At 44.6% G+C, this 23733-nt stretch overlaps 2 protein-coding genes across 3 annotated transcripts; one reads left to right on the plus strand and one right to left on the minus strand.

Annotated features, from left to right (window-relative positions):
* Positions 1–9871: 9871 nt before the first annotated feature.
* On the plus strand, positions 9872–17088 carry ankrd53 (ankyrin repeat domain 53). Of its 2 annotated transcripts, XR_010451912.1 has the most exons (8): positions 9872–10057; positions 10607–10760; positions 10998–11197; positions 11348–11512; positions 11790–11910; positions 12131–12727; positions 13257–13371; positions 17010–17088. XR_010451912.1 is itself a non-coding variant. In XM_064940327.1 (6 exons), the coding sequence occupies exons 1-6, from the start codon at positions 9945–9947 to the stop codon at positions 12713–12715; spliced, it is 1338 nt and encodes a 445-aa protein (XP_064796399.1). In that variant the 5' UTR covers positions 9872–9944; the 3' UTR covers positions 12716–13018. The 2 variants fall into 2 exon arrangements, 1 of the variants encoding a protein (XP_064796399.1); XM_064940327.1 differs by lacking the exons at positions 13257–13371; positions 17010–17088 and having other exon boundaries at positions 12131–13018.
* LOC135516208 (protein TEX261-like) lies at positions 16539–23547 on the minus strand. The gene is made up of 6 exons (XM_064940328.1): positions 23325–23547; positions 18713–18792; positions 18183–18336; positions 17890–17957; positions 17030–17132; positions 16539–16665 (listed from the first exon to the last, which is right to left on the minus strand). The coding sequence occupies exons 1-6, from the start codon at positions 23392–23394 to the stop codon at positions 16550–16552; spliced, it is 591 nt and encodes a 196-aa protein (XP_064796400.1). The 5' UTR covers positions 23395–23547; the 3' UTR covers positions 16539–16549.
* Positions 23548–23733: the final 186 nt, after the last annotated feature.

Here is a 23733-nt window from a genome sequence, read left to right on the forward strand (position 1 = left end):
AATTCTTCAGATTAACAGTGGACGATATTGCCACTCCAATTTGCCATATCTTCAATTTAAGGCTACTAGAAAGTGTGTGCCCTCAGGCCTGGAGGGAAGCAAAAGTCATTCCGCTACCCAAGAATAGTAAAGCCTCCTATACAGGCTCAAATAGCCAATAAATCAGCCTGTTACCAACCCTTAGTAAATTTCTGGGAAACATTAGGTTTGACCAGATACAATGCAATTTTACAGTAAACAAATAATTGACAACAGACTTTCAGCATGCTTTTAGGGAAGGACATTCAACAAGCCCAGCAATCACAGAAATGACTGATGATTGGATGAGAGAAATTGATGAAAAAAAGTTTGTGGGGGCTGTTTTTGTTAGACTTCAGTGCGGCTTTTGACATTATCGATCATAGCTTGCTGCTGTAAAAATGTATGTGTTATGGCTTTACACCCCCTGCTATATTGTGGATAGAGAGTTATCTGTCTAACAGAACACATAGGGGGTTCTTTAATGGAAGCCTCTCCAACATAATGAAATCAGGAATTACCCAGGGCATATGTTTAGACCCCTTACTATTTGCAATCTTTACTAACAACATGTGACTGGCTTTGCGTAAAGCCAGTGTGTCTATGTATGCGGATGACTCAACACTATACACTTCAGCTACTATAGCGAATGAAATAACTGCATCACTTAACAAAGAGCTGCAGTTAGTTTCGGAATGGATTAAGTTACTCCTAAATATTTCTAAAACTAAAAGCATTGTATTTGAGACAAATCATTCACTAAACCCTAAACCTCAACTATCTCTTGTAATGAATAAAATGGAAATTGAGCAAGTTGAGATGACTAAACTGCTTGGAGTAACCCTGGATTGTAAACTGTCATGGTCAAAACATATTGATACAACAGTAGCTAAAATGGGGAGAAGTCTGTCTATAATAAAGCACTGCTCTGCCATCTTAACACTATCAACAAGGCAGGTCCGACAGGCCCTAGTTATGTCGCACCTGTACTACTGTTCAGTATTGTGGTCAGGTGCCACAAAGAGGGACTTAAGACAATTACAATTGGCGCAGAACAGTGCAGCACAGCTGGCCCTTAAAAGTACACAGGGAGTTAACATTAATGATATGCATGTCAATCTCTCATGACTCTTAAGTGGAAGAGAAATTGACTTCATCACTGCTTGTTTTTTAAGAAGTGTTGACAAGCTGAATGTCCTAAACTGTCAAGCACACAGCTCGGCCATGCATACCCCACAAGACATGCCACCAGGGGCCTCTTCACAAGTCCCGAACATACTATGGGAGGCGCACAGTACTACATAGAGCCATGACTACATAGAACACTATTCCACATCAGGTAACTGATGCAAGCACCTAGAATCTAAAAATAAATACACCTTATGGAACAGCAGCTAGCCTTGGCAGTAGCTAATGGGGATCCCTCATGAATACAAATACAAAATGCTGGGCACGGACGTCAATTCAACGTCTATTCCACATCATTTCATTAAAATGACAACCAGTGTGTGCCCAGTGGGTAGCCACCATTTAGTTTCAAATTTTTTGCAAGTTGAATTGTAAAGTATTAAATCACTGTCACGACGTGTGTGTATAAGTGCGCTGAGAGCCGGGAAGCAGGTTCAGGGAGTGAGTGTTTTAATAAATAAATGCAGCTAAATACCAAACAAGAAACACAAACAACAGAAGCAAAAAAGCCTGGGGATGGAACCAAAGGGAGTGACATATATAGGGAAGGTAATCAGGGAAGTGAGTCCAGGTGAGTCTGATGACGCGCAGGTGCGCGTAACGATGGTGACAGGTGTGCGCCATAAAGGGCAGCCTGGTGACCTAGAGGCCAGAGAGGGAGCACACGTGACAGTACCCCCTCCCCAATGATCGGGTCCAGCCGCAGGATCCCAACAGACCGGCTAAGGCAGGAGAGCCTGGAGATCCGGCTGAGGCATGAGAGCCTGATGAGCCGGTGGTCGCAGGGGAGCCTGGCGATCTGGCTGGGGCATGAAAGGCTGTCGCGGCTCCCGGACCCGACGTCATTCCACCTGACACCAAAAAAAAAAAAAAACCTCCCTGATGCTTCTCTTCGGTGAGATGTTATTCTGTAACGAGTGCGGTGAGAGTCGGGAAGCAAGTTTAGGGAGTGAGTGTTTTAATAAATAAATGCAACTAAATACCAAACAAGAAACACAAACAACGCACAGACATGACACTGGAACAGAAACAATAACACCTGGGGAAGGAACCAAAGGGAGTGACAGATACAGTTGAGGTCGGAAGTTTACATACACTTAGGTTGGAGTCATTAAAACTTGTTTTTCAACCACTCCACAAATTTCTTGTTAACAAACTATAGTTTTGGCAAGTCGGTTAGGACAGATACTTTGTGCATGACACAAGTCATTTTTCCAACAATTGTTTACAGACAGATTATTTCACTTATAATTCACTGTATCACAATTCCAGTGGGTCAGAAGATTACATACTACAATAAGATGACTGTGCATTTGAACAGCTTAGACAATTCCAGAAAATGATGTCATGGCATCCTTTAGAAGCTAATTGAAGTTAATTGACATCATTTGAGTCAATTGGAGGTGTACCTGTGGATGTATTTCAAGGCCTACCTTCAAACTCAGTGCCTCTTTGCTTGACTTCATGGGAAAATCAAAAGAAATCAGCCAAGATCTCAGAAAAAAATTGTAGACCTCCACAAGTCATTCCCCCTGAGACAACTGTCAATCCCCCTGAGACAGACTCTCTCTCTTTGGGGTAATCTCTCCTCTCCTCCTCATCCTTCCTGTGTTTTTGAGTGTTGTATTTTAGCATGCCTGGACTGCCAAGTGGGTGGGGTTTGCACTTTGGGGAATTTCTATTGGTTCCATTGCAACAGGCAAGCTCAATGAAGCACAGCTAAAGAATTTGAAATGATTTGAACCCAGGTCTGCCATTCACAGCATCGTGATTAAAACAATGCTCTATCTTATCACCTATATACATGTGACCAGTGACCCATAACCCCATATGAGAATACCCCTAATGTACAAAACAAGTGAAAACCTGCCTTGACAGGCAATACAAAAAATACAAAATATGTTTTCTTGTCACATATTCCCGGATAGGTGCAGTGAAATGCGTTTATTTACAGGGTCAGCCATAGTAGTACGACGGGTTAAGTGCCTTGCTCTAGGATACATTTTTTTCACCTGAATGGCTCAGGTATTCGAACAGCGACAATATATACACAACACATTAAATGAGCACATAAGAAGGCCAAAATGGCTCCTACAGTGTCAATCCTGATATATGAATGCAATGGGGTTTTCTGCAGTCATGATATGTCCTTCTGGTGAACCCATGGTGAGGGGAAATGCTCTGTGACCTGGATATAGATGCCCTGCATCCATCCATCCACACTACTCAGCAGGGTCATGGTGTCTGTTGTCATACACGCACGCACACACACACACACACACTTCCACCAGTGGAGGCTGCTGAGAGGAACCATTAGGAAGGAGGAAGGGCTCATTGTAATGGATAGAACGGAATTGATGGAACGGAGTAAAGCGCGGTTGCCATATGTGTGATGTGTTTGATGCCATTCAATTGATTCCATTCCAGCCATTACAATGAGCCTATCCTCCTATAGCTCCTCCCACCAGCCTCATCTGGAATATACATACACTAGAACTACAGTACAGAACTACAGTACAAGCTTGGGGCAGGCTGCCTTTCTGGTTATAGTGACACCCAACAGATTGACAGAACAGCCTTCCAAGCATATCAACTTCAACATCATATCACAAAAGGAAACAAGAGAGGCGGAGAGAGAGAGAGAGAGAGAGAAAGAGAGAGAGAGAGCGAACGGGAGTGAGAAAAAAACGTAACTCTCTTGTACAAAAGAGCACAGGACCAGCTTAAGCAACATCATATCGGCATTACACAACAGTTAGTGAGGTAGCTGGGTTTGGAGAGAAGCCGAGCATTGAAATGAGATAGAAGACTAGTTTACGCTTCAGTCCAGACTGGATTTAAAGTTTCTGTCTTTTATTCCTGACTGCACAATGAATGACTCCCCCTGCTGGGACAATAAAGTTTGAATTGGAAAAAGTTGGGCCTGGTTACAGGTTACATTGCTGGTGTTACTGTTCTGCTGTCTGCTACTGTACCTCACCCTCTCCTCCTTGGCACAGAGAGGCTGGAGTGTGTGTGTGTGTGTGTGTGTGTGTGTGTGTGTGTGTGTGTGTGTGTGTGTGTGTGTGTGTGTGTGTGTGTGTGTGTGTGTGTGTGTGTGTGTGTGTGTGTGTGTGTGTGTGTGTGTGTGTGTGTGTGTGTGTGTGTGTGTGTGTATTTGGTGCAGGTTGCCCATCGATCTGTAAGAAGAATTGCAGATGAGTCACTGGGCCATCGTCCTTCAACTATGTTACATCGTGCCTGCCACTCAGCTGGGGGGGGGGCAGGGACTGACATGTCATAGAGAGGCCATGGTCACCAGTCATTTCAGAGAAATGTCTCTCTTACCTTCCTGTTTACCCCCTGATCTTTGACTTCACTGCCCTAGCCCCATTATTATCTCTCTCTCTCACACTCATGTCCTTTCCCGCTCTCTGTTTTCTCCCTCTCTCTCTCTCTGGGGCTCACCCCTGCCTCTTTCGTCTATTATATTGCACTCTTCATTTACTCCTTCAATTCTTCATTAACCCAGCGCCATCGGCAATTCTCGGTTGCTCTTTAAATCGGTTTCGCCTCAACTATTATCTTATTTCACTCATTATTGCCCTCTCTCTCTCTGTCTCTGTCTTTCTGTCGCTCTGTGCTCACTCTTTTCCTCCCTCCTGGGTGCTCCAGCTAAGGCAGAGAAAAGAGGAGAAGAACGAAAGAGGAAAGGAATGGAGAGGGAAGGACAGGAAAGTAACAGAAAGAGGAAAGGAAAAGGAAGGGGAGGAAAGAAAAGGAAAGGAGAAGACTCTTCACAGGGACCTCGTGGATGAGGGAGCATGACCCATCATATGAGATGTTTATCCTGATGAGGGAGCAGGACCCATCATATGAGATGTTTATCCTGATGAGGGAGCATGACCCATCATATGAGATGTTTATCCTGATGAGGGAGCATGACCCATCATATGAGATGTTTATCCTGATGAGGGAGCAGGACCCATCATATGAGATGTTTATCCTGATGAGGGAGCAGGACACAACAGATTAGATGTTTATCCTGATGAGGGAGCAGGACACAACAGATTAGATGTTTATCCTGATGAGGGAGCAGGACACAACAGATTAGATGTTTATCCTGATGAGGGAGCAGGACCCAACAGGTGAGATGTTTATCCTGATGACGGAGCAGGACCCAATAGGTGAGATGTTTATCCTGATGATGGAGCAGGACCCAACAGGTGAGATGTTTATCCTGATGATGGAGCAGGACCCAACAGGTGAGATGTTTATCCTGATGACGGAGCAGGACCCAACAGGTGAGATGTTTATCCTGATGACGGAGCAGGACCCAATAGGTGAGATGTTTATCCTGATGATGGAGCAGGACCCAACAGGTGAGATGTTTATCCTGATGACGGAGCAGGACCCAACAGGTGAGATGTTTATCCTGATGACGGAGCAGGACCCAACAGGTGAGATGTTTATCCTGATGAGGGAGCAGGACCAAACAGAAGAGATCTTTATCCTGTGAGGACCGAGAGAGACGACGCGTGCATCAGAGGCATCTTATAATAGGATCCCAGCAGGGACCTCCGCTTTTCTTTTGTACACTCTTAGAAAAATGGTTCTTCCAAATGGTTCTTCAGCGGTCCTCATTAGATAGAACCCTTTTTTTGATTCCAGGTAGATCCCTTTTGGATTCCATGTAGAACCCTCTATTGAACGGGTTCTGCAACCAAAAAGGGTTCTTCAAAGGGTTCTCCTATGGGGACAGTCGAAGAACCCTTTAAGGTTCTAGATAGTACTTTTTTCCCCTTCTAAGAGTGTATAGTGACTCACACTGTATACTATACACACCACTCACTGAGACAGAGTAAAACAAATACAGTGCACATCATTTGGAAGAGACATTTGATCATCAACGGTCCAAAATATTTCATTTTTTACAGTTAATACATTATATTCCATGTCTTCAGCTCCTCTAACTAATGTAATGTTCAGTACTCATGGAGATACATGGTTACACAAGCGCTGAAAGCCTACAACGTAACAGCCAGCCCATTGCATCGCACCACACATTCCCATATCTCAGTTCGCGGTCCTTCATTTGTCTCACTGGCACTGTGTTGGATAGTACCCGCCGGGTGACAGAAACAGCGTCCACCCCTCTCTCCCCTGTCTCACTGTCCCTCCCTGCCATTCTCTCCCATTTGCCACCCCCTTCCCTCACCCCTCCCCCCCCCCCCTTCACCCCCCTTGCCCCATGTCTCACCCTCCTCGTACAGTGACAGTGCGTGCGTGGAGGCTGAGGGAGGTCGTGGTACGGTCACTGCTTAAAACCCGGCCACATTGTGACTCCGAGCTGCAGAATGTGCCAGGATGCATTAACACACTGCCGCCTGGCTGAGCAGAGAGAGAGAGAGAGGGAGATAAAGAGAGAGATAGAGGGGGGTGGGTAGAGAGAGAGAGAGAGGGATTAGAGATAGTGAGAGCAATAGAGAGAGAGGGAGAGAACAAGATAGAGAGAGAACAATTTAGAGAGAGAGGAGCGAGGGCATCAGCGCACTTACACTAACATAGCTCAGAGGCCCCCAGGGCATGAGGTCCTCACGAGGTGGCTCATAAAATATGAAGACGCTGTGAGGCCTATGAAGCGCTCTTCATCTTCTCTATCTCGCTCTCATATTCTCTCCCCTCTTTATCTCTTTCTCTCATTTTCTCTTTCCATCTCTCTCTCTCTCTCTCACTGTCATTCTCTCTCTCTCTTTTCCTCCCTGTCCTTTTTAGCTCTCACTCTCCACATCAGCACAAATACATCCTTAGGCTGGAGCCCATCTTTTCACAGTAGTCAGATTTCCACACTGGCTTTGTGTCTTTCAAATGGACCAGCAGTGAGAGCATGAGTGCTTGGGGATGAGAAGGGTACTGAGTCTGTTTGTGTGTGATTAAACGTGTTTACATGAACACGGACTGACTCCATACTATTTGCTTTAATGTTGAGTTTGAATGACTAATTGGCCGATCTTCACTCGGTGATCTCACCCAATGCTCAGAACTCCGCCTGTTAGGGACCAGACTGGTGATCGGATGAAAAGGGGGAGCCAATGGCAAAGCACCACAGCTGGCCACTGTGGGCTTCTCAAGCTTCGAGGACATAAGCTCATTTTCACTCCTGCCTTAAGCAGGGTTGAACAGCTCTGATGGGCCTTTTGCTAAGCTGTAACTATAGCTCAGATCAGATCTAATGGTGCGACAGTGTTGGAGAAATCAACCTGCTGGGGTTATATATATATAGATAGTCAGTGGAGGGAGGCTTTGAAACGTTTGTCATCCACACACACACACACACATATACACACACACACCACTCAAGCAAGCATCTAATCCGTGTAGCCAAACAGAAATTGACATACTGTATGAAAGGGTCTCTGTCCAGAGACTTCTGCTAGGAGCAAACATGAGTCCACAACATCGCACACATACACACGCACGAACACACACACTGCACTAAGTGCTCCACACGACCCCCACCATGTGGCCAAGGACAGGCTAGGGAAGTCACTGAGGCAGGGATGCATTTGGCAGGCAGACTCCAGGGTCAAGCTGAGAGCAAAACCATCTCCGGCCTGACCTTGAACCTGTACTGAACGACAGTCAATCCGATACACAGTAACTCTTGGAACCACACAACACACACACACAGTAACTCATACCATAGAAATAGAATTTGGATTCTACCATTTAAATAGAATTCTAAGAACTCATAGCAGAGGTATCTATCGAATTCCATTTTTTATAGATCATACAGTATGGCTTCTCCTGACCGAGTATGAGATGCAGAGGGTATCTTTCTTCTACTTGAGTGGCTATCACTGGACAGGGGAACATACACATGACAGGCCTACTTAAAACAAGAGTGAATTAGTACAGCAATCAGCTTTCATGTGAAGGTACAGTATTGCCATGACACATACTTTGCAAAGTATTATCAGATTTAACCAAGGTCCATCTCTCCCGGGTGTAGGCAGAGTTCCCTCGGTCAATAATCAATGATCAGACGAGGCAACCCTTCTGATGAGAGCATTGATCACACAGAAACATAGAGAGTATCACTATGGACGTTGGTGGCACTTTAATTGGGGAGAAAGGACTCTTGGTCATGACTGGAGCGCAATCAGAGGAATGGTACCAAATACATCAAACACATGGTTTACAGGTGTTTGATGCCATTCCTTTTGCCCCGTTCCAGACATTATTATGAGCCGTTCTCCCCTCAGCAGCCTCCACTGATACACACACACACACCACTGTCCTCTCCTGTCACATTCTCAGCCAGCCTGCTCTCACAGACTAGACGTAACATAGCTAATGAAAATCTGGGACTATTAGTGTTACGTTTGGTATGGTTACATAAGACAGAAGGTTACTAAAATGAAAGAAGGGGGGGTTGGTTGGTTGGGGTGGATGGTAGGCATATAACGCAAATTTCTAGCCACCCAAAAGTTGCGTTTTCGAATATCATCACGGATAACTTTAGCATTTAGTTCATTAGCAACTTTGCAACAGCTTAATACTTTTTTTAGCATGTTAGCTAACCCTTCACCTAACCCTAACCTTAACCCTAATCCCTAGCCTGGCTAACATTAGCCACCAAGCTAAAGTTGCCCACAACAAATTAGAATTTATAATATGAAATAGATGATGGACCATACCAAACATAACAGACCATACTCATTTTGGTGTCCCAAATTTTAGTTTACTATGTTACGTCTACCCCTGAGTCCAGGTTGTTTCAGCGAGGCAGGCCTCTAATACTGGTTCCATACAGAAATTACCGATTTCATACTGACTTTGCTCTGAAACCTTAGACCCATACACGGTCAATGACAACACATGCTCCAGCCAATGCATTGTCAATGCCTCTGCCCAGGGGTTTGGCTTGAACTGTAAGAATCCCATTGGTTCTATGGAAGTATCCATTTCCCAGTATCATGACAGGAGACACTCCATCTTACCTCATGAAGGCAAAAGGAGGATTTTTTTTATTTATTAGCTTTATTTAACTAGGCAAGTCAGTTAAGAACAAATTCTAATTGAAAATGATGGCCTACCCCAGACAATGCTGGGCCAATTGCGCACAGCGCTAACCACGGTCAGACGTGATTCAGCCTGGATTTGAACCAGGGACTGTAGTGCCACCTCTTGCACTGACAAGTAGTGCCTTACACTGCTGCGCCACTCAGGCCTCTGGCATTAGATTAGATTGACCTGGATGTTGTTAATTGGGCTAGTAATTAGACAAATTCCATGTGGGCCAATGTGCCAGATTTGTGTATCATGTCATGTCATAGCCTACTGTAGGCTTATCATAGACATTAAAGGGAAAAAACAGAGGCCTCTATTGAAACGATTTACCACATTGATAGGAATTGAAATGATGACCACTTTAATGGGGAGAATTCTTTATGATGTAAGACTATGTATGTTACTGATAATATACAGATATATATATATATAAGTATGCTAGAACTGCCTTTGCTGTGAACTGGGCTATTTGTTTAATTCAACACATTTCATAGCCGTTACAAAACAAAGCCCAGTCGTCTGTAGGCTACGTGAGTGAGGAACAATAACAGAAGCAATAGGATCCGGCCCGGATTCCTTCTACCGGAGGGTTCTTGGCCACGCCTCTACACACACACACACACACACACACACACACAAATTGACATAATTTATTTGCCTTCCACACTAGACTGCGATAATGAGCCATGGGCTATAACTCGAAAGTATTTATATATTCTTGGACTGGAACATTAACAATGCGCATGTTTTCAATTAATTATCTTTTACACGGACAACTTCTGAATTCTGGAAAGATAAAGTAAGTGTTCGAATCAAATTGATTCTAAATAGGGAAGTTTCTATCTGTCATGCATCGTTCTGTTGCAATGTTCTGTTTTGGGTTGTTGAGTAATATAAATACAATTAATTGTATTTTTCGTTGAGTTGTTGTGCTTAAAAACAGTGGAACAATATGAAGAATAACCATAGCAACCATGGAACATATAAACAAACGCGGAAAGTTATCGACCTAAAGATGGCTAGCTACTATGTGGTAAAATTGTATCCGGACTTGCTAGACTACTTTGTAGCTATACATTTAACCCGTTGAAACACTGTAACATTGTAGCCAAGCCTTCGTGCCTGTAATTTATCAGAAGTTATAGCGCAACTTGAAGTAGCCTAGCCTAGTGGTTGCGCACCGCCCAAGAGCAAGGAGTCGCCTTCATGCTGGCAGACGTTTAGGCTAACCAGAGCCTGGGTTTACTAGTTTATTTCCAACTAAAGACGAACTTTTTTTTATTCCTATTCTCAACCTGTTCCTGGACTGATTGTTGTTATTGAGTGACTGGATAATGTGCTCCTCCAGTAAGCCCAGGGTAGGTGGTGGGGTGGTGCTGGTGCGGCGTTTGGTGAAGGCTCCGCCGGACAGCGACATGTTCCAGGCGGCCACCTCGGGGGACCGTGACTGGCTGCGACTCAGCCTGAAGCGGGCGCTGGCCCCAACGCAGCTCGACAAACAGGTGAATCAAGCACTGTGTTGGCGGCTTGACTCGATGTCAATTCAATAACCCCATCTCTTGAAGTGCTAGTCATGTGTTTATATTTATGCATTCCAACATGCTATCTGTGGCTGTACTGACCTGCTGAGTATCTGTGTCTGTCTGAGCGTGTGTCCATCCGTCTGCACTTGTGTGCCCTTTTGTGCCTGTCTGAGTGCACAGTGCTCGCCGGCATACCTATATGTACACACACACTAGGGTCTGACGGTGCTCCACGTGGCCGGCCTACACGGGCAGTTGGAGTGTATGAAGCTGCTGTTGGCATCCCAAGTGGTGGACATAAACGCCAGCTGCCCCCTGGGCCGCAGACCCATCCACATGGTCCTCACTGCCAAGAGCAGACCCCACTCCCATGCCTGCCTCACCTACCTACTGGAGCATGGAGCCCTGCCAAACGTGTACGACATCATCTCTTGCTCTGACAGCATTATCCCAATGTCTATAATGAGCGTTACCTTTATAATGACGATGATGGTGATAATGACAGTGAAGATGAAGAAGGTGGTAATGATGTACTTTAAGAGAGTCGTGTTTTGGTTCATTTCCAGAGCCACTGATACAGGGTTGACGCCCCTCCACCTGGCTGCCACCGAGGGCCTGTGGGAGTGTACCAAGACTCTAGTGCAGGCGGGGGCAGACACTGGTGCACGAGACAACCGAGGACACACACCTCTGGAACTGGCACGCATCTGGTGCCACAGAAGGATCGCCAGGTGTGTGTATGTGTGTGAGAGCGAGAGAAAGACAGAAATAGAGGTATAGAGAAAGAGATGTGTGTGTTTGTTTGAAAGGTTTGGTGTAGTAGTAGGGGTAACAAGTTGTGTACTTACCAGTTAATACAGCAATGTCAGAGAGATAATCATAGATCAGCTGAGGGGCGAGTGGCGCCTCGGAGTGGTGCCCCCTATCAGATGACAATGAGTTTACTCCGCTTATTTCTTCACAGAAGTGACACTTTACTTGACTGTATGTGTGACTGACTGTGGCCAGGTTTCTGAAGGACTCTATGTGGCAGAACGAGAAGAAAAGAGAGATGGAGAGGCGCAAGGCGCTGCAGAACCTTCGGCAGGACCTGTTCAACATGCACAGGAGGGCCGAGAACATAGAGAAGGTTTGTCTACTCTACTGTGTGGAAAAACACAACGCAGTTATTATTACTGTTAACATTTTACTGATAGGAAGTTACTCATGAGTTACATAGATCTAACACTGTCATCAATGTTAAAATGTCCAAACGCTTGAATTTAATCAAAAAGGAATCATTACTTTTTTCCTAACGATTGTTACCTGGTTCTCCTCCGTGTCCATTTTTCTATGGTGACCTCCCTCAGGTGGGGAGACAGACGTTGATGGAAGAGAAGGTCACGGCGTGGGCCGATAAGAAAGGCCTTCCCCTCCTCTGGGCCCAGCCTATGGCCACATGGAACCAGGCTCACGCCCACTGCCTCTCCCCAGACCAGAGGCCACAAAGCCAGAGGACCAAGGTCTGCCACAGGCAGCATCCAGGGGCCCCTCCTCGGGAGGCCTGGAACATCTCCCCCAACCCCTCCAAACCCCCGCCGGCCTCTGTCTCCCGGCCCCAGGGGGTGCGTCTGAGCAGCCAGCCCGAGAGGTCCCCTCCAGAGCCTGACCTGAGGCGCAGCATAACTCTCTGCAGGGCCCGTGGGGATGGACGTCCCCAGTACACTGCCAAGTGGGACGGGTCCCCCCAGCCGGTCCCCAACCTGCCCTGGGATGTCCTTCAGAGGGGGCTGTTCTCTGCTGCCTTCCCATCAAGGATTGCCTCGCCCAACCACTTCCAGCCCAACCATGTGCTGGATCTGCCGCGCCTCGGCTGCTCCCCAGGACCCAACACCTCTCCCTGGACAGAGGTGGCCATGCACCTGGCTGAGGAGCTGGAGCCTGGCCACTACTGACTGGATGGAGAGGTAGAAATTGCCCCTAACCAATGATCCAGAGTCAGATTTATTTCATCCCTCTAAGTGTTACATTTAGAATGGCAGGTAGGGTAATCTGATCCGAGATAGGGGGTAACTTCTACTTTAAGGAGTGGTGGAGATCCACTTTCTCCCAGTCTTAATCTACTGTAATGGAGAGACACTGTACTGACTCTACTGTCACCAAGCATCACAGGTGATTGGACAGTAGTGTTCTACAAAACATAGATTTTGCATATCAGGAGTATTTTTATTATTAAAAGGTGTGATATTTGAGAAACATTACTGGTGTCATTAATAATGTATATTCTTGTCCAATAAAAATGGTCAGAGATTATGAAAGGCGTACAAGGATTGTTTGGCAATGTCAGAGCTAACTCCCGAAAATGGTTACAAATGGGTATTGTAATTAGTATATGACTATCTATGTATGTTGTTGAATACAGGAGAAATAAGGACTACCCTGTAACTTTCCACCCTGGGCTTGCTGTCCCAATTAAGTGCTTTCGTGTCATTATAGGGCTCCCCCATCCCAATGTCAAACTGGCTATGCATACATAAGTGGAACAACAGCTGAGTTCACCAGTCTCCAGCTACTTCTCTGTGATTGGAGCTCCTCGGTCTCCTGCGTGAAGGTAAGGGAGGGGTGACACAGGGCTGAGACCACAGTAACCTGGGCCACTTGTCACAAACGGTGGCCTACTGTCTTGATGACACTCCCTCAGGGTCTAGTCTGGGTCTGCAGGTGAGAGCTTGTCAAAAGAAGGTAGGGGGTGGAGGTGGGAGTTGTGGTTTTGTCCGCTTACTTTGTGATCATAACGCTCACACTTCCTGAGAATCACTTCACACCCCAGCAATGGCATGTCCTGACCTCTGCTCAACCTTTCACCCCCTCCCCACCCCCATATGCTGCTAGCCCCAGAACATACACGTATAGTGAAAGCACACAATCAATATAGAGTACTTTGCAAAAGTAGGGTCATGTACAGTTCAGTAGTGGGAGATCAATTTTTTGGAACGGAGAAATTACTAAACACAAGTCCAATAACAACGCTTATTTTCTGTTAGAAGTGTTTAAACAATTCATACCCAGTGAACACAACCCAGGAAAGTAATTCCACATAACTGTTCACATATTGAGTCTCACACCAGGTTAACAGAAAGGTTGCTTGTTCAAATCCCTGAGCTGACTAGGTGAAAAATCTGTCGATGTGCCCTTGAGCAAGGCACTTAACCCTAGTTGCTCCCTAGTAATTCGCTCTGGATAAGAGAGTCTGATAAATTACTTAAATGTAAAATGTTAACTGCCTCACCGCCAATCATTGATTAAGTCTGACAGTGGGGTCCGGAATTATTGGATCCCAGGACAAGACCCCGCTGTACAGTCAGCTCCTTCAGGCATACAAGTGGTCTAACAAGGCTCATCCTGACATCTGAGCAAATAAAGTGTATAAAATATACTGTAAATTAGTTATTTTTTGATTTAACCTTGAACTAGGCCAGTCAGTTAAGATCAGATTCTTATTTTACAATGACAGCCGACCCCCTAACCCAGACGATACTGGGTCAATTATGCGCTGCCCTATGGGACTACCAATCACGGCTGGTTGTGATACAGGATCGAACCAGGGTCTGTAGTGACGCCTCTACAGTAGCACTGAGATGCAGTGCCTTAGACCGCTGCGCCACTGGCTATTACGACTAATACAATTGCTCAGAGAAAGATTTTGTTTAACAAGTAAAATCAACACCACAAATATAGGGGTCAAAATGATTGGATCCTGTTTCCAATACCCTAGCACGCTCCCCTTGCGAGGATAACGACACTTGGGCCTTTTTCTCAAATGTTTTATGAGAATTGGATAGCACATCGGATGGGATCTTAGACCATTCTTCCATACATAATCTTTCAAGATCCTCCCCCGTAGGGATGATTGTTCTTTCGAAGGACAAACCCACCGCTGGTGGGCGTGTCCAAAGAGCTCTATTTTTATGTCATATGACCATAGCACAGGTTCAAATTCAAGTGCCAACGCCGTTTAGTAAACTCCAATCGTTGCTAAGGTCAGATGACATGAAAATACATACTCAGAAAACACCTCCATCCCTACTGTAAAATATGGTGGTGGATCTTTGATGTTATGGGGCTATTTCCACTGGTCTTGGGGCCCTAGTTAAGGACATCATAAACTTGACCAAGTATCAGGACATTTTAGCCAAAAACCTGTTTGCCTCTGCCAGGAGGCTGAAACTTGGCAGCAAGTTAATCTTCCAGCAACACAATAACCCCAAGTACACATCAAAATCCACAAAGAAATTGTTAATTGACCACAAAAAAAAATCTATATTTTTCAATGTACCCCATACTAGATCCTTGTACTCTATTGAAAACCTGTGGTTTGAATTGAAGAAGGTAGTCCTTAAGCGCAGACGAAAGAGGTCCAAGGATCTGGAAAGATTCTATATAGAGTAATGGTCTAAGATCCCTCCCAATGCGTTCTCCAATTTCATAAAACATTTAGAAAAAGTCCGTGCCATTATCCTCGCAAAGGGCGAGGGTGCTGGAGTATTGAAAGCAGGGCGTGCAATAATTGTGATTATTTTTTTGTGTTACTTGTCAAACAATGAGACCACATCATCTAGAATAAACACATTATTTTAGCTCACTATTAGTATTTTTTACTTTAGTTTTTGTTGCTCATCTCTATCAAGGGATCCAATAATAATTCCATACCCCAGCGAAAATACCATTTATCTTCCACAGTCAGTGATGAGTCTCACACCATATAACTGCCTCTTTAATAGCAATGCTACACATCACTTTAGCAGTTTCTCTCGCCAAACTTACCCGATTCACCCATAACAAGCATACAAAAATGATTGCAAGTCAACTACCTTATCACAGATTCATAAGTATTCGTGGGCATGTTAGTTGGTTTCTGTTTTGTTTTTTTATCAATTGACATACAAAAGAAAAATCACTTGTATTATTTAAGCTTTCTTTTTCTTCTTTTGAATGGCTCAAGAGAATGAGCAGTTTGAGAGCCATGGAGTCATTGATGATTGTTGATGATTGTTGAACGGTACAAAACTCATTTGTTCCTATGCGGCCACGTACAAACATTGGCTTAGTAGGCGACCCCATACTAGTAGGGAGTTAGCGACCCAGCACACAGCATAAGGGCTGCTTCCCAAAATGGTACCCTATTCCCTTCATAGGGCACTAGTTTTTTACCAGGGCCCATGGGACTCTGCACCATGTAGGGAATAGGGTGACCTTTGGGACGCAAACAAGTGATCCGGTCTCGGCCTCGTTTCACGCCAACCCTGTTGCCCTCTTCCCCCCCTTCAACCTGCCCTCCACCCTCCACCTCCAACTGACTAAAACCGAGAGGGGACAACATGAACTTGTCCAATAAGAAACACTGGTTTTAGTTTTTTTTTTTTAAACAGAACAGAATAGTCTGATGCAGAAGAGAGCCTATTTGAGACACCTACTGTAGCTGGAGAACAGGAGCCAGGGAGGCATTCAGTTCTTTGTTTGCAGTCACCATCATCACAGACAACCATGGATACCCTATTCACTATATGGTGCACTATATAGGCAACAGAGTGCCATTTCAGATGCAGACAGCGCTAGAGGGAGAAAGAGAGCGACTATGAGAGATGTACAAGTTCTGTAAACACACTGCTGCTAGTCCGTCGCAATAACGGGAAGCTCTCGTCTGCTCTGCTATGATGAACTCTTCTTCCACCTCTCCTTTCGTCCCTTCCCAAATATACCCTTGTACCACTACCCCCCCGAGTAGAGCCTCAGTACATCTTCTGTCGACTAGGCAACACTGCCTCCTTGAGGAAAGAGAAGATGAGCAGGATGCCAGACCTCTTGCCCCTCTTGCCCTTGGTGAAGTAACTTGAGACCACGTCATCTAGAGAAGGAAAGAGAGGAGAAAAATAAAGTTGAAATGTGTTGAATTTATCTAACCAGATAAGTTTGAGAAAGAGAGTTAAATCATTTTTAGTAAAAGAACCTGGTTGGCTAAGAAGTGAACAACTGGGGGGGAATGGTACCTGAACGTGTTATATCTGGGTGGGGTCCAGCAGGGAGAAAACAACATTTAAAGGAACTAGTTATATAGGGAAAAACGTACTTTCCTGGTAAACGTTTTCCATTGTAATTAAGTGTGTTCCCTACTGAACAGGACTAAGTATCCGTATCATAAGGCTCTGGTCAAAAGCAGTGCACTACACAGGAAATTGGGTGTCATTTCAGACTTCGCCTTAAGAGCTCACCTCCTTGCTGCACGGTGGACGGAAGCACGTTCTCCCCCGCCGATAGCGACACAAAGAAGGAGAAGGGGATGATCCACAGGCAGATGGTGAAGTACGCCAGGACCTTCAGGGAGAAGAAGATATGGAGTTGAGGAGAAACGGAGGTGAAGAGAGGAGCTACAGGGCCAGGAATGATTCCTGACAAGGAAATACTCTGCCTTTAGAGTTTACGACTAGGGCTCAGAGTTTTTCCTGACCATAGCAAAACATTTAGCCTATGACAACTAGGTCCTAATCACCAGACCGCTGTTCTGTAAACACCGGCCTGAGAGGCTTTGTATGAAGGGCAAAAGAAAAAGCAGTGACTTTGTCACGTACAACAGAATCAGTGTTCAGAGAAAACAATGATAAATCCGTGAGTCCTCGGTCTTTGAATATTAACCTCATTCAGTTTAAATATTCCCATTACACATCGCAACTGTCTTTGCCCTAGGTGAGGTATTTGCAGGGTTGGGGAGTAACTGATTACAAAAAAAAAAGCTATCTTCTTATGAGGGGGAAAGTAATCCAAAAGTACCTGCAAGTAATCTGATTACGCTACTGAGTTGGTGTAATCCATAAATGATGTTACTGATCACAATTTTGGACAGGTAACTAGTAACAGTAATGATTACATTTGGAATGTAACCTACCCAACCCTGAGTGTTTGAGCCATCACTCATATAGTTCCATTATGTCATTACCTATGTAAATAAAATATTATGTTCCCTGCAATACTTTGCTCACAAGAGCTCAGGAGTAATCAACACAGATTAGGTTTACCTCAGAGTGTGTGTGTGTGTGTGTGTGTGTGTGTGTGTGTGTGTGCGTCCTAGGCTTACCTCTGAGAAGGGGTAATACTCTTCAGCAAAGTACTGGAAAGCCATGTAGTGATTCAACACCACCAATACTGAGAAAAAGAGGGAGAGTGGGGGAGAGAAAGACAAAGATGTAGGAGGGATGAAGTGTATTTATTTTATTTTATTACAGTGCATTTTAAACAGTTCAACTAGGCCACATGACCAGGGAAGAAACTCCAGGCCCTGCATATTATCGATTGGCGTTTACATCTAGAAAAGCTATCGCCACTGTACACTTGTTCCCGCCTCAGCTGCTGCCTGTCTCAGCTGCTCACCACAGGAGAGAATGAAGTTGGGCGAGCTCAGCAGTATGTAAGGGAAGGTCTGCAGGAGGCCAAAGTACACCAGGTTGGTGAAGAGACCACAGCCCATCATCAGCCATGGGAAGCCCTCAAACAGGTACAGGCCCGTCAGCACACCTGTAGAGAACTAAAGTACAGTACACGGAGGAGGGGTGTTAGTAGTACTACTCCCCTCTGCTCTATAGGACACATCTGAAATGCCTATTCCCCATATAGTGCAACATTTTTATTCATAGGCCTCTGGACCAAAGTAGTGCAACGTTTTGAATGCGGCCTAGGACATATGGGAATACTGGGTCACCTAAACAAGTTAAAAAGGGGAGAAGGGGAGAGTTGTTCAGAAGAGATGAATGTACAAGTAGGTGACCAAGATATTTAGGCTGTAAGACTGATCGGTTACTGTAGAGGTAGTTTGAATTTTTACACTGTAGGCCGAAGTGTTCTGGGAAATGATCGGTCAAATTCACTGTTTTTAGATATCATCCAAGAGAGAAACTACTCACCAGTATCATGTACTTTATTATTCGACTAGTGGCAACTGTGTACTCTTCTATTAGTTCTGCCAAATAATACAGGCCAGCAGCTGGGGGGGGGGGAGGAGAGATGTACTAATAAATAAAATAAAAACAACCAACAAAATGCATTTGCCAGCTTGTCCATAGACAGCACTGTGACATACAAGGGATGAGATCGATTGATGAATAAGTAAACAACATTCACGGCAGTAAACACACACAAACAAACACATACACAAGACCCAAAATAACCCCTGAAAAACTGAAGGTAGCCTAGACAGAATCAGACATTTACTAACATGCGTCCAGAAAAGGCTACTTGAGGCAAAAGCACTAAAACCAGTCAGAACAATTACGTCAAAGAGAAGGGGGTGACAGCACACACACATGAAGGATCTGCATCTCGTCACGTAAGGCAAAGTACTCCATGCCCACCCGGTCTTCTAAACACACAGAGTGCACTTTTGAACCCTATGCCCAAGTGCCGGTGAAACTCATAGCGAGGCATGACAGGCAGACATTTTTTGTTATCCTGCATCTGACAGCTCTCTCTCTCTTCGTTCTACCACCTCACTGCCAACTCACTCACTGTTTGAACAAGAGATTCAAGAGCTGTTTTGACGCACATTCGCATTAAATCCACATGGACTATATTAACTTACCGGTTATTGGTGATTACTACATCATTGCTGATGACATTAGTTGCTAAAATAGACATGCCGGACAATAAGTGACAGCTGTCCAATCAGATTGGATTTTAGGATAAAACTAAACAGCCTGTAACAAAAGTTCACTCACTTGACTTTCAAACTAGTATTATCTTCTAAGTTTACAGATGCGCATGCATTTAACATGTCAAAATGTGTAGAATTTGTCAGCCCATCTGCACAGCTAAACCTACTAGCCCAGTAGACTGGTTTTAAACAAGGGCATAAATAAGCCAGATGACTTCTACCCCATTCATTCATACAAACTAACTGCTTTAGCGACTATTGACGAGGATTTGCCAGGGTGCTCAAGATTATCATGATACTTAGGTGCCGATGCGATATGTATTGCAATTCTCACTATTCTAAAAAGGTATTGCGATCATCAAAAATAATATCCCGATATCTAACTATCGACTTTTTTCCCATATCACTAATATTGACAATAGTATCTTCCCGAAAGTGGAGTTTTGTTTTCTCAAAACATTAAACACGCATCGGTTGCGGTACGGTTTTGGAAGCATAGGGAGTGTATCTTCATATCAGCGCGAAATACTTTTCTATTTAAATTACTAAACACCTTTATAGGGTTAGGGTACCCACACAGAGGGGAGTATTTAGCGGTTTTGGCTTCCAGAGCCAATTCGCCTTTAAACAAAACATCGGTCCTTGGAATCAGAGTATGTGAGCGGAGCTGGAAGGAAGCGTGCCCAGTTTGACTGGAGTGCGGAGCCAGATCCCCAAAGGCTGGAGCATCGGCCTTCTCAGCCACTCCAATTTCGCTCACTTCACGGGCTCAGGGCATGCCTGGCCCAGCATGCATTTGTAGTCTACTTGTGTGCTGCTATAGCCCCTTGCTTTAGCTACTGTTATGGTGTTCGCTATATATTTTCATAAAGAAACTGGTAAAACAGACAGGTGCAAAATCAAGGTGACTCACAAAGATGACGAGCAAGAGCAAGAGAGGGCGTGCGGTGATGAAGTGTCCACTAAAGAATCATTGTGGAATCTGAAGACACACATATCCCGAAAGCATGATGGTTTACTTACTACGTGCAAATGCTAAAAGAAAGGAACGAGGTGGGTAGCTAACTAAGTCATTGTAGTAAAGTGTTTATAAACTAAAAATCCGATCTCTTAAAAGTTGTTCATTCTTGTTCTATTATCTACACAATGGCCCATAATTGATTTTGGCCAATAGGCCTGGCGTTATTCCCACTTTCAAGGTGTTTTCCATTTTGATTGGGTTATTTTGCATAGCCCTTTGGGGCTACCTATAGAAAAATGTCAAATAAAACTCTGCATCCCTCCCCAGCCTGCCAATAGAGGCCCAAAGGGTGTTTTAGCATCCCCAGTGACTCTGCAAGAGCGGAGAGGATATTATTCGCTGATAGCCTGCTCTCCGAGCACCAACACATGAGCCTGAAGCCACAGACTCTGGCCAAACTCGTGTTTCTACAAATTTATTAAAAAGGCACTGTAGACAGAGCCTAATACTATACGCAAAATAATTTATTTTCGTTAGGCTCCCTGTCTGGCTCCTGACCTATTTAGTGTGTTTACGGTGCATTCGGGAAGTATTCAGACCCCTTGACTTCTTCCACATTTTGTAACATTTCATATAGCCTTATTCTAAAATGTATTAAATTGTTTAGCCTACATCTACACACAATAACCCATACTAACAAACCGTTTTTTAGAAGTTGCAAATTTATAAAAAATATAAAACTGAAATCTTTACTCAGTTGTTGAAGCACCTTTGGCAGCGATTACAGCCTCGAGTCTTCTTGGGAATGACTCTATAAGCTTGGCACACCAGTATTTGGGGAGTTTCTCCCATTCTTCTCTGCAGATCCTCTCAATCTCTGTCAGGTTGGATGGGGAGGGTCGCTGCACAGCAGGTTGGATGGGGAGGGTCGCTGCACAGCTAATTTCAGGTCTCTCCAGAGATGTTCAAACAGGTTCAAGTCCGGGCCACTCAAGGACATTCAGAGACTTGTCCCGAAGCCATTCCTGCATTGTCTTGGCTGTGTGCTTAGGGTCGTTGTCCTGTTGGACCTTCACCCCAGTCGGAGGTCCTGAGTGCTCTGGGGCAGGTTTTCATCAAGAAGCTCTCTGTACTTTGCTCCGTTCAGCTTTTCCTCAATCCTGACTAGTCTCCCAGTCCCTGCCGCTGAAAAACATCCCCATAGCATGATGCTGCCACCACCATGCTTCACCGCAGAGATGGTGCCAGGTTTCCCCAAGACGTGACGCTTGGCATTCAGACAAAAGAGTTCAATCTTGGTTTCATCAGACCAGAGAATCTTGTTTCTCATGATCTGAGAGTCCTTTAGGTGTCTTTTGGCCAACTCCAAACAGGCTGTCATGTGCCTTTTACTGAGGAGTGGCTTCCGTCTGGCCACTCTACCTTAAAGGTCTGATAGGTGGAGTGCTGCAGAGATGCTTGTCCTTCTGGAAGGTTCTCCCATCTCCAAAGAGGAACTCTGGAGCTCTGTCAGAGTGACCATCGGGTTCTTGGTCACATCCCTAACCAAGGCCCTTCTCCACAATTGCTCAATTTGGCCGTGCGGCCAGCTCTAGGAAGTCTTGGTGGTTCCAAACATCTTCCATCTAAGAATGATGGTGGCCACTGTGTTATTGCAGGCCTTCAATTCTGAAGAAATGTTTTGGTACCCTTCCCCAGATCTGTGCCTCAAAACAATCCTGTGTCGGAACTCTACGGACAATTCCTTCGACCTCATGGCTTGGTTTTTGCTCTGACATGCATTGTCAATTGTGGGTCCTTAAGTGTGTGCCTTTCCAAATCATGTCCAATCAATTGAATTTACAACAAGTGGACTCCAATCACCTACGATCAATGGAAACAGGATGTACCTGAGCTCAATTTCGAGTCTCATAGCAAAGGGGCTGAATACTTATGTAAATAAGATATGTTTTTTAAATTAATTTGTAAACATTTCTAAAACCCTGTTTTCGCTTTGTCATTATGGTGTATTGATGAGGATTTCCCCCCCATCCATTTTAGAATAAGGCTGTAATGTAACAAAATGTGGAAATGCACTGTATATGCTCTTTAATACGACATGTAGCCTATTTGAAATTAAATGGTTTGGTTTCAATACTTCAAAACGAAATGGTAGGTCCAGGTAGTCATTAAAAATATAATGAGTTTTGGCTAAATTGCGATTTCGATTAACGGAGCGGTGTGCAAACGGGATTTACGACCACTCAACTCTGCTCGCATACTCTGCTTGGAATATAAGAGTAACGTTAGGGCAACCGTCGAACAGTTACGTGCCAGACATTTCTATCCAACTATTGCGTTATACGATTGGCTTTCCAATAACGTTAGACTGCGATTTTGTAAATAGCAGTGTTGTGATAATGATACTCGCTAACTGGTTAATTACTAGTAGCCCCTTGCACAACAACCAGCAATAGGTATGGACCAGCAATAGGTAGTTAACATTGAGTAAGGTTTGTCACCAGTTGCAGGCTGGATGAAACGCCGCAGGTGAGCCAATATATTACTGTAGTGATTACAGTTATTAACTTTGCACGTGAAAACAAGTAGATTTGCTTAACTCTCTTGGTTGGATTGTGAATCACAACTCACGTTAGCTACCCAGTTGGCTGTTAGCTCACACACTAGCTGTAGCTAGCTATGGGAATTTGCCACGCTACGTTATGTGCCGAGCATTGTTAACTAAATTTCTACTATTATCCGAACTGGCAAGTTAGTCAAGTTTATTCTGCCACATTGTTGATTGTCACTTTGCTTGCACCCCTGAGCCCAGGTCGAATTGGCATGCATCGATAGGCTGGGTGTGAAAGAAGGTAATGTGGCGATGCTAGCTACTGTAGCTAACAACTTCAAAAAGTAAACTCACCAATTGCTAGTGTGATGAAAGATATCTGTATCACCAACGACAGCCAACTTAGTAAATAAATAAACCACATCTCGTTTCATGTAAAACAACACACACATATATATATTTAAAAACAAAAGTGACAGTAAGTGCCACGAAATAATTTAGCTAACTGGTGGTTGGTCAAAGTTCGCCCCACTGGCAGTCGGACATTGAGGAAAGCGATCCAGTGTGCCCCTGTGGCTACAGCGCCAGTTATGGTCGGAGGAACTCCAGCACATTTGGACAGAGGGGGAGCTGCCTGCGCTCTGTAGTTTACAGCTAGAGCTGGAATAAACGATCAGAAATGAATGTGCTGCAATTATCTGCTGTTCTTCCAGGTATGCTGTAAATGGTGAAATAACAGTAGAATCTTAATAGTGAGACAGTG

Source organism: Oncorhynchus masou, chromosome 27 (assembly GCF_036934945.1).
Source record: "Oncorhynchus masou masou isolate Uvic2021 chromosome 27, UVic_Omas_1.1, whole genome shotgun sequence".
NCBI classification, from domain to species: Eukaryota; Metazoa; Chordata; class Actinopteri; order Salmoniformes; family Salmonidae; genus Oncorhynchus; species Oncorhynchus masou.